General features: G+C 57.1%; 1 protein-coding gene across 2 annotated transcripts in view; it reads left to right on the top strand.

Moving 5' to 3' along the window:
- The window catches only part of TBC1D9B (TBC1 domain family member 9B), a 45038-nt gene extending 30034 nt beyond the window's left edge, over positions 1 to 15004 (top strand). The window contains exons 10-22 of one of the 2 annotated variants that reach the window (XM_069468596.1): positions 7 to 221; positions 1712 to 1829; positions 2802 to 3087; positions 4594 to 4723; positions 4849 to 4947; positions 5743 to 5811; positions 6776 to 7016; positions 7425 to 7490; positions 8921 to 8992; positions 9232 to 9282; positions 10726 to 10788; positions 11330 to 11436; positions 12517 to 15004. In XM_069468596.1, coding sequence (XP_069324697.1) covers positions 7 to 221; positions 1712 to 1829; positions 2802 to 3087; positions 4594 to 4723; positions 4849 to 4947; positions 5743 to 5811; positions 6776 to 7016; positions 7425 to 7490; positions 8921 to 8992; positions 9232 to 9282; positions 10726 to 10788; positions 11330 to 11436; positions 12517 to 13209 — 2210 coding nt within the window. In that variant the 3' untranslated portion in view covers positions 13210 to 15004. The remainder of the gene's footprint in view (positions 1 to 6; positions 222 to 1711; positions 1830 to 2801; positions 3088 to 4593; positions 4724 to 4848; positions 4948 to 5742; positions 5812 to 6775; positions 7017 to 7424; positions 7491 to 8920; positions 8993 to 9231; positions 9283 to 10725; positions 10789 to 11329; positions 11437 to 12516) is intronic. The other variant, XM_069468597.1, reaches the window with a different exon arrangement.
- The last annotated feature ends 270 nt before the right edge of the window (positions 15005 to 15274 follow it).

Here is a 15274-nt window from a genome sequence, read left to right as displayed (position 1 = left end):
CCCCAGGGGCTTGGAATGAGATGGTGACTCACCCCGGCTACTACGCCGAGCTGGTGGAGAAGTCCACCGGCAAGTACAGCCTGGCCACGGAGGAGATCGAGCGAGACCTCCACCGCTCCATGCCTGAGCACCCCGCCTTCCAGAATGAGCTGGGGATCGCCGCGCTCCGGCGGGTGCTGACTGCCTATGCTTTCCGGAACCCCACCATCGGGTACTGCCAGGTAAAGGGGCTTAGCAGGGTCCCAGAGACAGCATCTGCCCACCGAGGCTCGCAGGAGCAGGCCCCTGAGGCCCTGGGCCCATGTGGGGGCCTCACACACCCGAGACCCTGCCCATGCCCCCAGGAAGGAGCCCAACTGCAGAAGAAGATGTAATTTAAAAACAGTGTTAATTGTTCATCTCATCTCTATGCCGTATATTAAGTTGTCTTCTGCGTGCTTCTGGTCTGGGTCCTAGCAGCATTTGATTGTTTTGTGTGTGTGGTAAAATACACATAATGTAAAATTTATCATCGAAACCATTTTTAAGTGTACAGTTGAGCTGGCGTTAATACATTCACATTGTTGTGTAACGGCGTCAGCATCCATCTCCAGAGCTCTTACCATGTTGCAAAATTGACACTCTGTACCCGTTAAACATTCCCCCACCCCCAACCACTGTTTCACTCTCTGTCTCTGTGAATTTGACTACTCTCAGTACCTCCTAGGGGTGAAATCACACGATATTTGTCCTTTTGTGTCTGGCTTATCTTACTTAGCACAATGTCCTCAGGGTTCATCCCTGTTGTAGCATGTGTCAGCATTTCCTTCCTTTATAGGATGAATAATATCCCCTGGTATGAACAGACCACATTTGGTTTATCCACTCATCCACTGATGAACTTGGGCTGTTCCACCCCGTGGCTACTGTGAGTGATGCTGCCACGAAGTGGGCGCACAAGGATCTGTTTGATACCCGAGTCCAATTTTGGGGGCTGTATATCCAGAAGTAGAATTGCTAGATTGTATAATAGTTCTATTTTTAATTTTTTGAGGACTCTCCACAGCAGCTACACTATTTTATATCCCCACCAGCAATTCACAAGCATTCTGGCTTCTCCATATCCTCTTCAACACTTACTACATTCTGATATTGGTTTCTTGTTTTTAAAGTAATGGGTGTGAGGAGGTATCCACTGTGCTTTCGATTGCATTTCTGGCAGCTTTTGATTTTAAATCTAGTGGGCATTTCCCTGGCCAGGCCAAATGGCTTTCTGTTTGCCCTGCAAGTCTTACTAACAGCGAAGGCTTGTGCGGTCCCAGTTCCGCCGCAGCCTCCCCGCAGCCGGCGGACACCCACTGTCTCCTTCTGCGGGCGCTGGCCGTGCACTCACTCCCGTGCCCACTCGGCCCCGCGTCGCGCCTCCAGTGCCAGACACCACTCCATGGAAGTGTGATGTTCGCCTGTCTGTCTTCTCCGTTTGCCTGGAGCCTTCTGACCCAGTTCAAAGGAGTTGGATGACCGTCTCTGTCAAATTGATTTCCTACAAATTGCCTTCTGGCAAATATCCAAGAGTTGGGCTGGGACAGCTTCACATTGCCAAATGCCAGGCTGTCCTGAGGGGCAGACTTGATTGGAGAAGGATGCTGGTGCAGGACACTTGTGGGGGAGGGGACAGTTTTATCTGGGGGCCAGCAGGGTGAGCCTCCCCCGGCTGTCTCTGTGCCCGCAGGCCATGAACATCGTGACCTCGGTGCTCCTGCTCTATGGCAGCGAGGAGGAGGCCTTCTGGCTCCTGGTGGCCCTCTGTGAGCGCATGCTGCCTGACTACTACAACACCAGGGTGGTGGGTAAGTGTCCCGGGGTGCTCCCTTGCCCGGTCTCCAGTTGCCCAGTGGCTGCCATGGGGTAGCAGCCCTTCCTGGGCCGGGCTCTGTGCCGAGCCCTCCCACAGGTGAGCTCCTACAGGCCTCACGGCCGTCCTGAGGCTGCACACAGGCATGGCCCCTGCCTTACAGAGTGGGAATCTGAGAAACAGTCGCACAGCCAGAGAGTGACAAGCTGACACAGACGCCCCAGCCATCTGCCTGCACAGCTGAGACTCCTGCCCAGACTTCATGTGGGTTCCCTAGGGTTACTGGCCATGAGAGTTAGAGGCTATTACACATCTGATGGTTTTCAAAAGTCCTCCTGGAGCCTAAATCCCCATCCTTCTCACTTTTCCTGAACTTTTTTATTATAAAAAATTTCAAACATCACAACTAAAGCATAATGTATATCCCCCACGTACCTTTTGCCCAACTTCAACTGTCACAAACTGACATCCAGTAAAGGCTGTGTTACGTGGAAATGGAAATGAAATGGAAGTGGGGTTACAAATGTATTTAATTACACATATATTTAAGTCTGTTATTCTAAGATTCCCTTTCCCTACTGTTTGGTGCTTGGAGTTACCACCCCTGGGGTCCTTCAGAGTTGCACCTGTTCACAGGCATCAAAACAAGACACAGAAGCCGCCGAGGCCACTGCTTACTTCTGACACCTTCAGGGAGAGATTAGTATTTCCCCAAAAGAAAATTTAAGTAGAGTGGAAGGAACAGCCCTTTCACACTATGGTTTGGGCGCTGTAGAGGGAGCACGTGCAGGCTCTCTCCTTCCTGGCAGTCTCCCCGCACCCGTGCTCCCTTCAGCCCTCACCGTACGGAGCTGGCAGGGCCCGGTGGCAGGGACCACTGGGCTCCCAGTGCCCCAGACCTGGCCCCGCCTTGAGGAGTGCCTGAGGCCACAGTGTGGGCCCACCCCATGCTCCCTCCCCTCTGCAGGAGCCCTGGTGGACCAGGGCATCTTCGAAGAGCTCACGAGGGACTTCCTGCCCCAGCTCTCAGAGAAGATGCAGGACCTGGGGGTGATCTCCAGCATCTCGCTGTCGTGGTTCCTGACCCTCTTCCTCAGCGTCATGCCCTTCGAGAGCGCCGTGGTCATTGTCGACTGCTTCTTCTATGAGGGCATCAAGGTGATCCTGCAGGTGGCCCTGGCTATCCTGGATGCCAACATGGAGCAGCTGCTGGGCTGCAGCGACGAGGGCGAGGCTATGACCGTGCTGGGCAGGTGACGTGCCAGGCACCTCCCCTCCCAGGGGCCGACCACAGAGCCCACCCCCACCAGCCCTGGGTGCTGCCCGGCCAGCATTCAGGCGCCACGCCCACCACATGCCAGGCCTGGGGCTGTCCGGGGTCAGGAGCGAGCGTCCTTTCTAGTGGGAGACAAAGCAGCGCCCGGGCAGTGATGGGCACTGCAGAGACGGAGCCGGGGAGGTAGGCGGGGCGCCCCGGCTGGGCTGCTGCTCAGATGCGGGTCAGGACGCTTCCCACGGGGATGCCCAGAACCAAGGTCCAGTGACCAGGATTCCTGTCAGTGGTCAGCAAATGGCTGGCACGGTGGGGCCCGGCCTCGAGCAGAGGCTAGGCGCCCCTTGCCTTCCCAAGCTCAGTGGCATCGCTGTCCCCCCCCCCCCCCCGCCGCCCCCGTGCCCTGGCGGGAGCAGGCCTGCCCTGGGCTCGCTGTGACAGCTGAACGAGCTGATGCCCAGCCCGTCATGCCTGAGGCCCAGGGTCATGCAGGCCTCCTCCCCCTCCTTCCCCATCCCCCATCCCACCCCTCACAGATTCTTTCTGGGATCCAGCCCCTTCCCTCCAGCCCACAGCCTCAGCCCAGGCCCACAATACCCCTTCCTTGGGCCGTGCTTGGTTCATCATGGCCTTGTCAGTCTCTTGCCAGCCAGCATCCCACAGGACTCTTTCTGATCAGAACTGACCCTGTCCCTCCCCTGGGACGTGGGAACTCCCTACAGCACAGCTGGTCCTCTGGCCAAAGTTGCTGTCTGAGTTCCCCAGCCTGGCCTTCAAACCCAGGCCCCCTCCGAGTATCACTCTGGCCCATGCCCTGAGCTCTGTGCGGTCCTGCCTGCCACAGAGCATAGTGGCCTGGCCTAGAGAGCTCCCAGAGCCCTTGCCTGCTGAGCCAGCCCAGGTGCCGACTGGGACCTTGCAGACCTGGCAGGATTGTTACCTCCCTGCTCTGGGCTGTGGTACTTTGGGTCCACACTTCTGTCAAGACACGAGCCAGCAGCCAGTGTGTGGCTGGCCTGCTTGCCCACCTCCTACAGCAGACAGGTAGGGCCTCTCCTCAGGAGCTGGGGTCTGCCCAGGGCCAGGGGCTATGGGGGTGCCAGCCATGCCCTACCATCTGAGTGTCAGGCCTGGAGCCCTGGCTAGGCTAGGTTGGCTGGCCAGAGGAGAGCCCTGTCCTCAGGGATGTGTCCCTGGAGAGGCCAGTTCCTTGGGCCACTGCCAACACCACCATAGCCGGCCTCCTCCCAGCTCTCTCCTGGGACTCAGCCCTTTGGTCCCTGATTTTCCTCACCATGGCAGGGAGTCCCCACGTGCCTAATGACCCACCAGAAAGCCAGAAAGAGGGAGCATTTTGTCCCTCCAACTGGGTAGGTCCAGGCTTATGAGGGGTTCCTGCCCACGGGGCCTCCAGGAGACAGCCTGGTATCCTTAGAGCTCTGGCCTCAGGGGGCAAGACCTAGGCTTTGTCCTCTAATCTTTGCAGGTACCTGGATAACGTGGTCAACAAGCAGAGTGTCTCCCCGCCCATCCCACACCTCCACGCCTTGCTGACCAGTAGGGATGACCCTCCTGCAGAGGTGGACATCTTTGAGCTCCTGAAAGTGTCCTATGAGGTAGCGCTCACCAGGCTGGTTTGGCCAGGCCTCCCGTGCAGCCGTGCGGGTGCAGATGGCCGCGGCGGGTGGCAGCCCTCTGTTCGCGCTCAGCTTGATCTCACGGAGCCACCTCTGGCTTGTAGAAATTCAGCAGCTTGAGGGCTGACGACATCGAACAGATGCGGTTTAAACAGAGGCTGAAAGTGATCCAGTCCCTGGAGGACACAGCCAAGAGGAGCGTGGTAGGTGGGCAGCAGGGGCAGGGCGGGGGCCCTCTCCTGCCTTGGTGCGCGTGTCGTGGGAGGATGCTGTGCGGGACTGGAGGCCAGGGGTGGGGTGCAAATTTGGGCATGTGGGGAGAAATCCTGGTCATTTTCTTGTGTTCATGGGTGAGTCAGGGGGAAGTTTCTCTGCCCCTGCTCCTCCACACGCCCCGTGTCCCTGCTGCAAGCCTTTGTCCTCTTCGTGTCTGGAAAAGCTAGGCCGTCCCTGCCACCCCAAGCTGCAAGACCTGCTCGTGCTCTCTGCCGCCAAAGGCAGGGAGGGACTTCTTACTTTGTCTTCATATTCCCAGCTTCCTTCTTCAGGCCTGCAGGACACTGTGAGGGTACCTGGGTCACAAGCAACAGAATCTGACTGATTCCAGCTAATTAAAGTAAAAGGAGAATTGGCCCACGAGTCCTGGGACCCCTTACAAAGAGCCAGTACCAGGGCCTGGACAGGGATCCAGACGACGGGAGCTCAGTGACTGTCTCTACCCTGTGACCTGCAACTGGGTGTTCAGGGGAGAAAGGCTGCCCCAGTGCCCACCCCGGGAGGAGCTCGGGGAGTGTGAGCGGATGGGGCGAGGGCTGGGCGTGTAGGCAGTGCCCTTTTTCCTGAATGGACTGGCCTCGAGTGCTGGGCCCGCTGGTGACACCCAGAGGACAGTTCCTGCCTTTGCCCTCATATACAAGAGGATCCTCTCCAAGAGATTTTATTTCCACCACAGCAGGAGCTTGAGAATACACTAGTGCATCCTGTTTCTTTCCTTCTAGGTCCGAGCTATTCCAGTGGACATTGGCTTCTCAATTGAAGAGCTGGAGGACCTCTACATGGTGTTTAAGGTGACAGCCAAGAGCCAGGGCAGGACCAGTACCCCATCCTAGTCCCCTAAGGATATCCTCAGCACAGCACCTTCCTGCCAGAAGAGAAATAGATGTAAAAGCATCCTCAGATATAGTTACCATAAACCTCATGTAGAATTGAATCCTTCTTGGAATTTAGGCGGGACACTTTTAAATGTCAGAAAATCCACTCAAGTCAGCCTACACAGAAGAGGGAAGGCATGTAACTGAAAAGTGTTAGAGTGAGCAGCTTCAGGCATGGCTGGATCCAGGTGCTCAGATGGGCTGTCAAGCTTCCCCACCTCTGATGTCCTCTGGACTGCTCTTCCTGCAGAGTGGCAGGACTATTGTCAGCAGCTCCAGGGCTGTCTTGTCTTCTGAATTCTTAGAAAGGATTTTCCTTTCCAAGTGGTTTTAGCAAAAGGCCTAGCTAGAGTTGATCACTGGAATGACTCCAGTTAGGTGCTGTGGCTACAGGATGGGGTGGGTGCATGACCCATGTTGGAGTCACCCCTGGAGATGGGGCTGGTCACCTGAGGGTGAGACAGGAGGGGTTCTCCAAGAAGATTTTGGGTGCTGTCAACAAAGGGAAGGGAAACGTGCTGAAGAGGAGGCAGAAGCAGGGGAGCCCACACTGCCTTTCTGTTCTCGTTGCCAGTCCCCACCCTCCTCCAGCTGCCTCAGGTCCAGTTTCCAAGGCAGCCACACGCCATGGTCTTAGGGTCACAACAGTTGAGCCAGCTCTGCCCCTTGTGGGCTGCCGAGGGCACTGTCTCTCAGCAACACCCCCACCTGTTGCCAAGGGGCGGATGGTGCCAGCATGAGAGGTTCTGTGAGTTATTCGCCTCGCCAGGGCTCTGCAGGCTTGGACGGAGGGGGAGGGTGGACGTCCTGGCCAGTCCAGTGATCCCAGCAGCCCCAGGGCTTAGCAGCAAGGCCATCTCACCAGACTGTGTCCCTGCAGGCCAAACACCTGGCGAGCCAGTACTGGGGGAGCAGCGGCATGGCTGCCGTCCGCCGGGACCCCAGCCTGCCCTACCTGGAGCAGTACCGGATCGACGCGAGCCAGTTCCAGGATCTCTTTGCCAGCCTGACGCCCTGGGCGTGCGGCTCCCATACACCTGTGCTGGCGGGACGCATGTTCCGGCTTCTGGACAAAAACAAGGACTTGCTGATCAACTTCAAGGAATTCGTGACAGGAATGAGTGAGTGCCCCTGGGGCCTACCAGGGGCCTAACCCAGCCCTCACCCTTTCCCAAGAAGCTTTCCAAATGCCAGCCCCAGCCCATCTGTCCCTGCTGCAGCAAACAGAGGCAGCCTTGAGCCCTTGGCCCTTACCTGCTGGAGACATGGTGGGGTCCAGTGGGAGCCCGGCCCTTGCTCCCTCCCTCACACAGCACAGGGCGGCGAGAGGCTGGGTGGGCCAGCCCTGGGGAAGGGCTGGGCATCCGTGGCTGGGCTCCAGGGAGAACAGAGGCCTGGGGTTGGCTCCAGTCACCTCTCCAGCAGGGAGTCAGGCAGCTGGAGCTGTGAAGAGGGTCCCCACTAGGACCCCCTGGAAGGGGCTTTGGAGCCATCTTGCCAGCGCACCCCCTCCCTGGCCTTTCCCACAGGTGGGATGTACCACGGAGACCTGACAGAGAAGCTCAAGGTGCTGTACAAGCTGCACCTTCCCCCAGGTGAGAACCGCCCTGCCCTGTGCCTGGCCAGGGTTCAGGATGCGGCACCCCAAGGCGCAGGCACAGGCCTCCGTGGGACTGTGGGGCCCCGAGGTGGCATTGGGGGCTCAGCATGGCAGAGGAGGAGGGGGGAAGAGGGAGCTGGGCCACGGCCTGGGAAGGGATGAGGAGGAGAGTCCCACGGGTGCCCGGGTGTCTCTAGAAGCAGAACTCCACGCGTCGAATGGGCAGATAAACCATGAGGGGTTCGTGCACAGGACTCAAGTTTGAAACAGACTGTCAGGTTTCTCAGGGGGTCATCCTGGGGGAACCCCGGCCCATGGCCATGAGGAAGGCCCACTCCTCTCTGGCCTCCAAGCCCGCCAAGCCTGATGGGGCACAGTGGGGGGCACATCTGCTGCGGGGCTGGGTGGGCAAGGGGAGGGCTCACAGAAGCCGGGCCAGAGCCCACAGGGGCGAGGGGCTTCCGCCGGGGTGGGAGCGCTCACCTGGCACAGCAAGGACGGCTGCAGGGAGAGTTCTCTGAGCATCCCAGAGGACACAGGGCTCAGGGCACTCTGCTCCCCTCACATTGGCCCGAGTGGTTTTTAGAATACTAGGCCGGGCTTCACCCCCAGAGATTCTCACTTCATTGCCTGTGCAGGGGCCCAGACTTGTGTGTGTGAAGCTCCCAGGCATCCCTCTGCGCCCCCAGAGTTGGAAAGGCTCTTGGCACAGGTGTTTTCACCTGTGCCTGGCTTCCCCTTTAAACACCTCTGGGAAGTTGGCACTGCCACCGGAGAGGCCTTGGCGGGACAGACCCTGCCGAGCCTGGGTCCCACAGGTGAGGGCTGCCCCAGCACTCTCGGCCGCCCTGGCCCGCCCTGCCCTGTCCAGGCACGGGACGCGCGGCCCACACCCTGCCGTCCCTCACGTTCACTGTGGGGTCCCTGTTGCTGCGCACACAGGCCCGTGTGGGCCTGCAGCCCTGGGCGCCGCGTAGTCACCACCACAGTCGGACAGGCCAGTGGGTGCCCATGCAGAGTGACCGCCACACTGTCGGGAGTGAGAGCAGCACGTTGCTTATGCGCAGCGGGGCTCCCCGCCGCCAGGACGCGCACAGAGCACCCTGAAAGCATCCACCGGACAGAGGGTCACTGGGATGGGAGGGGAGAGGGTGGCCACCATGCCCTGGGCTCCTGATTACACTGATGGAATTTTTGCCCAAGATGTGTTTTTCGTTTTCAAACATTTGTAAAAGTCAGGAAAGCAACAAATAATCAGAACTAATCATTTTCATCAAAACTGCTACCAAGAGTTATAATCAGGGGTGCTAGGACCGGTAGGGTACCTGGTGGGGAGAGCCAGGCCTGAGCCCGGACTGGGGGGCTCCGCTTGGAGGGAGAGTCCTCGTTTCCTCCTGCTCTCACTCCTCTCTCCTCTGAGCAAAGCTCTGAGCCCGGAGGAAGCCGAGTCGGCCCTGGAAGCGGCCCACTATTTCACGGAGGACAGCTCCTCAGAAGGTGAGCAGGCTGGGCCGCCTGAGGGCCTGGCTGTGACTCCGCAGCCACTGCAGCCTCCTTGGGGCCTGGGCTCCGACGTGCTGCATCGGGGTGCTCCCCGGGGGGCCACGCGGCCTGGGCCCTGCCATGTTCTGGGGGCCGAGCCGTCCCCCATGGATGTTCTCACTCCTGTTTCTCTTGTGTGTCTGTCTCCCTGGACCTTGGCTCCTCCTCCCTCTGCCCTCTGCTGTCCCCTCCAGCATCTCCTCTGGCCTCAGATCTGGATCTTTTCCTGCCCTGGGAGGCTCAAGGTCAGTCCCTGGAAGGCAGGGGCCACCTTTGCCTCTGGGCTTTGTCTCCCTGTCACTGTCCTGCATGATCAGGGATCCTGGAAGCTCTTTGTCCAAGGGACCCCTCCAGGACCTCATGCTGTGGGGATAAGTCCTGAGAAGGACCCGGAACCCAGCCACCCCTCCTGCACTGATGGCAGAGGGCAGCCTTCTGTGTTTGCTCTGGGTGTTCACACTGGGCATCGAGCAGGCAGGCTGTCACCTTTGCAGCCACACGCAAAAGGTGTTTTGTCACGTTCATAGGAAAGAAATATAAAGGCTGTCCTTGCAGCCGTGAGAAACGGCACTCCAGTGGAGGCGGAGGGATTGCCTTCCTAGGAAAGCATCCTGTTCCGCGTCGGTTAAGCTCCCGTTAGAACTCAGCCCTGTGCTGTGTTTCATGCCCGTTGGGAGCATCCAGTCCACAGTGATGGGCATTCTGAGCCCTGGGATTTGGCAACTGGCCATAACTTCACCCTGTAACTTCACGTGGGGGACAACACACACTAAGGAGCCAGCCCAGAAGGGAAAATAAAAAATAGTGTGTGTCAAGATGCCCGTGGCAGCCCTGTTGACAGTGCCAAAGGCTTCCTTGAATTTGAACGTGAAGCTTGAGGACCCTGATTTCAAGTATACAAGTATACAGAAGCAGGTGCACCTTGTGCTGTACTTGGCACCTGGGCAAGTCCAGGATGCTTTAGGCTTGTCCCGCATGCCCTGGGGACGCCTGGTGCTGCAGAGCCCTGTCCTCAGACCCCTGTCCTCAGACCCCACTCGGCCCCCAGGCAGCAGGTCTCCGTTCCAGCAGGAGCCGCCTGAGCCCAAGGAGGTGGGCCCCTCGTGGCCTCCCACATGCCGTGGGTGTGGCCCCCTCGGAGCCGGGTGCTGCCATCTCCACCCGAGGTCCCTTGCCGGCCACACTGTCTCAGGGAACAGTCCTGGGAGAGCTGGTGGGCCACTCCCCAGCTGCGTGTTTACACACAGGAGTGTGGTGCATGCCAGCCCCAGCGAGTGTGCTCTTCCACGAAATAACAGCACAGAGCGCACAATCTGTGTCCACAGAACCTCTCGTCTGCTGCATGGCAGGCACAGTAGAACTGGAAATTAGGACCTAATGTATGAATTCTCAAACTTGTCTGTAACATGCATCGTTGTTCTCTTAAAAAACAGCATGGTGAGACTTACGTTCCTTTGAAAAAGAGGAAGTGGGGGTTTGGTGGCTTTTTGTTTTAATATCCCCAAGTGAAGAAATGAGCAGGCCCTCTCTCGCTGTGGTGCTGGAGGGCAGGGGGGACAGGCCAGGCAGGAGGCCAGCCTGGGCCCTGGCTGGTTCTGCAGAACCACAGATCCGGCCTCTCAAGGTCCCCATGGTTTGCGGTCCTAACAGAAAAATGTTCTTGTTCCTTTATCTTTCTGGTTGTCCAGAAGCACTGCTGCCGGAAGAGCGAGAAGGGAGTGGAAATGAGGATGTCCGAGAAAAAAGAGGAGGTACAGGCCATGCTCCGCTGGTGGTGTGAGCGATCCCAGGGTCCGTGGGTTCGGGTGCCCTTGCTTGTTGCGTCTGCCCCCCAGTCACTGCCAGAGAGACCCCCTTCCCAGGGAACTGGCAAACAAGTGCCCTGACAAAGGAATTGACCCTCGAGGTGGATGGGCAGCCCACCAGCTGCCACGGGCGCCCCCTCCACCAGCTCCAGGCCTGTCCCCTCTGGCTGCCCGGCCAGCACCTCCCTCTCGTGCCAGCCTCTCTCCAGCCTGCACGTGGTTCTGTCACCGTCGTGGGAAACACAGGTCTAGGGCCATTTCATCAGCTGAGGTCCAGCTACTTTGGCAGGTTTAGAGGAGACGTGTGGGTGTTCTGGAGTGCTTTCTCCCTCACTGCCTCCCCACACGCCCCAGGGTGTTTCGTAACAGGACCCAGGTAACTCCATGCCAGAGAATATCCAACCTCACTGCTCCCTGTCGCCAGCCCCCAGCCCTCTCCCTCTCATTTGATAGATGAAGATTAATCTCTTCTTCCCCTAACTCACAGAGGAGAAGGCAACCAGCCCTCCGGACTACCGGCACTACCTTCGCATGTGGGCCAAGGAGAAGGAGGCTCAGAAGGAGACGATCAAGGATCTTCCCAAGATGAACCAGGTAGGCTCAGCTGGACCTCAAGACAGACATTTCTGGAGAATTCTTACCGAGACCTGACAGTGCAGCATCACACCACCCTCGCTCCTGCCATCTCCTGGGGGTGGGAATTCCCTCCCTGCCTCCACAGCCCATTAGTCTTGGGCAGCAGTCAGTGGTGATTCCAGAAAGACAAGCGGTCACCAGGCATTGAACAGGTGGTGTTTCCATGGTGACAGCTCACTCAGATTCGGTCGGTGTCCCTGAACCAGAGAGGCACTGGGGGAAGTTAGCCCCCAGTAGCCAGGGACTCAGATGCCACCTCTGGTAAGAAAGCGTTCACACGCCCTGCCCCTCCCCGGCCCTGCCCAGCACGCGCAGGCCCACTGCTCACCCTGGGCTCTGCCGGGAGCCTGGCGTCTTGGCAAGGGTCTCACAGCCCGGAAATGGCGCCCCACAGTTCAGACTGCAGACATCCAACCGAGGCAGTTCTTGAGGCCAGACCTTGCCCTGGCTGTGCCCAGAGGGAGGTCCTGCAGTCTGAGCACGCTCCCACCCGCAAGCCCCGCGGGACAGGCTTCACCCGACTGTCAGCCACAGGGGCCTGGGTACGTGGTTTAAGGACCTAGAACCTGCCCTGCCCAGCCGCCCTCAGCTGACCCAGCCTGTACTCACCTTGCAGTCGCCCTCTAAGAGCCTCCTGAAAGGGCAGAGTTGAAGTTGCTTCTAATTAAAAATATAAAAAGCCAAAAGTGATTCCAAGACATGACAAAGAAGTCCTTGTAGTGACGGTTTAGAAAGTCGTGATAGAAATATGTCTGTCTCCACTAAGGGGAGAGACTCCAGGTCAGAACCATATCCTCCCCGTGCTAAAAGAAAGGCGCTGGAAAAGAAGGCCTTGTGAAGAGCTGTGTGGCGTTAGCCAAGTCACTCTCCCTCTCTGAGCCTATGTCCTAATCTGTGAAGAGGAAATGATGGGGACGGGTTTGTGGAGATGACTCACAAGACCACACCCAGTACTCCTGGAATGGCCAATCTGGCCAATACGGGGCAGTCTGACCCAACTCTTACATGTCCTGTTCTTTTTGTTTTTTTCCTTAAAAGGAGCAATTTATCGAGCTGTGCAAGACCCTTTACAACATGTTCAGTGAAGACCCCATGGAGCAGGACTTGTACCACGCCATCGCCACAGTGGCCAGCCTCCTCCTCCGCATTGGTGAGGTGGGGAAGAAATTCTCAGTCAGGAAGCCCAGGGACGGTGCCCACAGTGGGGACCATGATGCTGTCATGGAGGATGAGCTACCAGCACCCGAGTCCCATCAGGACCCAGCCCAAGAGCCCCAGCCACCAGCTGTGGGGGACCCCCGGGCCAAAGCTGGTGGAGACACCCACCTCGGGAAGGCGCCGCAGGAGAGCCAGGTGGTGGTCGAGGGGGGCAGCGGTGAGGGGCAGGGCTCGCCCTCCCAGCTGCTGTCCGACGATGACACCAAAGACGACATGTCCATGTCCTCCTACTCGGTGGTCAGCACGGGCTCCCTGCAGTGTGAGGACCTCGCAGATGACACGGTGCTGGTGGGCGGGGAGGCCCGCAGCCCCACAGCACGCATCGGGGGCACCGTCGACACCGACTGGTGCATCTCCTTCGAGCAGATCCTGGCCTCTGTCCTGACAGAGTCCGTGCTGGTGAACTTCTTTGAGAAGAGGGTGGATGTTGGACTCAAGATCAAGGACCAAAAGAAGGTGGAGCGACAGTTCAGCACCTCCAGTGACCACGAGCAGCCTGGAGTTTCGGGCTGACCTCTGTAGCTGCACAGCCCCAGCCCGAGGCCTCGTCTCCTCCTGCCCTTCCTCCCTTTCTGTTCTCTGTCAAGACGCCCGTCCTCTTCTCCCCAGAGCAGTGAGTTATGAGTGGAAAGAAGGCTGATGCAGGCACAGGTGCCTTAGATGGATTCCCCAGGCCTGCGTCTCCTGCTGCTCCCGAGGTCCAGGAAGAGGCTGGTGTCCCCACCCCCCTCCACCCAGTGGGAGCCCACCTGGCACCCAGCCACCCCTGCACAGTGTTAGAGGCTCTCGGATCTGCCCGACTTGCCTCCTGCTGCTCTGCCCCATGCTGGTCCCCCACCCACGGGCCGCTCCCCTGCAGCTGCGTGGTCCAGGGTCATGTGCTTGTTGGGCACCAAAGTGATGGAAGCTTCAGGGTGCTCTCCGGGAGCCCTCCAGCCTGAGCCTCCCGACTAAGGGACAGGCAGACAGCATCACGGGGCGGGTGCCGCGCACAGGCATGACATTACGTGCTCTCAGCTCATCATCCTTACCATTAACTTTAAAGCACATCCCTCAGGTCCTGATATATTTCCTTGGATTCATTTCAGTTGGCTAAAAATGACACTGTGCTCAAATGCCTTAATAAATCCCTGAAAGAAATGAAACCCACACCGTGTACGGTGCCTTACTGTGGCCCTCGCCCATTGCTTAGGCTTCCCGGCTTCTCCTGGGGCCACGTGCAGGGCCCTGGCTGTGCTCTGGAAGTTCAGGGCACTCAGTCTCCCTGGAGTGTGAGGCCTGTCGAGTTGGATGGGGACTCAGAAGGTGCTGGTGCAGGCTGGGCAGGGCTGCGGTCGGGGGTACCTTGGTCCCTGCCCATCTCCATGGGTGGGAGGCTGTGGGTCCTGGTACAGGAAGTGAGGCCTTGGGCCTGGGCTGCAGAAAGCCATCTGGCCCGGGGTTCAGGAAGCAGACTGTGGAGCACAGGCAACCGGTGGGCTGAGCCAGCATAGGGCTGAATCACAAGGACCCCTCACTTTGCAGCAAGAGCTGAAGCTGGCCACTGTGTACAGTGCCCACACCCAGGGCTGCTCTTGCTTCTACTAAAAGATGCTGCAGCCCCCCTTTCTGCAGGGGTATGTTCCAAGTCCCCTTGGGGGGGCCTGAGACCTTGGATAGTACCGAGCCCTATATATACTATGTTTTCCTATACATTAATACCTAGGATAAAGTTTAATGTGTGAATTAGGCACAGTAAGAGAGTAACAACAATAAAAATAGAAGAATTATGAGAATATACTGTGATAAAAGCTATGTGAATGTGGTCTCTCAGCATCTCACTGTACTGTACTCGCTTATTTACCTGAGGGTGGTTGCTACAGGTGACTGAAGCCACAGAAAAACAGTACTGAGTGAAACCTCAGATGGGGGCTACTGCGTCTGTGGCTGCTAGCTTTGTTTTTTTTAATTTAGTGGCTTTATTAAGGTATAATTTACATACCATAAAATTTGCTTGTTTTAAATTACAATTCAGTGATTTCTAGTAAATTTATAGAGTTGGACAACCGTCTCCACAAATGCAATTTTTGAACATTTCCATCACCCCAGAAAGACCCCTCAGGCCCATTTGTAGCCAATCCCCACTCCCACCCCTAGTCCCAGGCAACTGCTAGTCTACTGTGTGTCTGTATGGATTTTACAGCTGATCTTAAAAATGATGCTTTCCATGATTTTACCTTGTTCACAAGTGCTGTTAGTTACGTAGAACAGAACTGTTATATTCTCAATAAATGCAGCAAAACAACATCCAGGAAATGGAGCTAGGGTTTTTTTCTTTAAAAAAAAAAAAAGTCACAAATCAGGCAATATAATTTCCTGTCTGGTATTAAATGTTTACACAAACTTCTGTAAAGTAATTTCAAAGGATTCATACCAAAAAGACTGTTCTTGGCCTGTAATGTGATTCTTAAATATGTAAGAATCCCAAACATTTGGCAGTGTAAAGTCTTAACTTAATTGTATTCAATTAGATTTAAATAATTTGGAATTTGGATAAATGTTTTATATACCATGTAGAAGAATAAACTTGTGAACACCA

The sequence above is a fragment of the Eulemur rufifrons genome, chromosome 5 (assembly GCF_041146395.1).
Source record: "Eulemur rufifrons isolate Redbay chromosome 5, OSU_ERuf_1, whole genome shotgun sequence".
Classification (NCBI taxonomy): Eukaryota; Metazoa; Chordata; class Mammalia; order Primates; family Lemuridae; genus Eulemur; species Eulemur rufifrons.
Note: the sequence above shows the minus strand (reverse complement) of the source record. Positions and strands in the feature narration are given on the sequence as shown.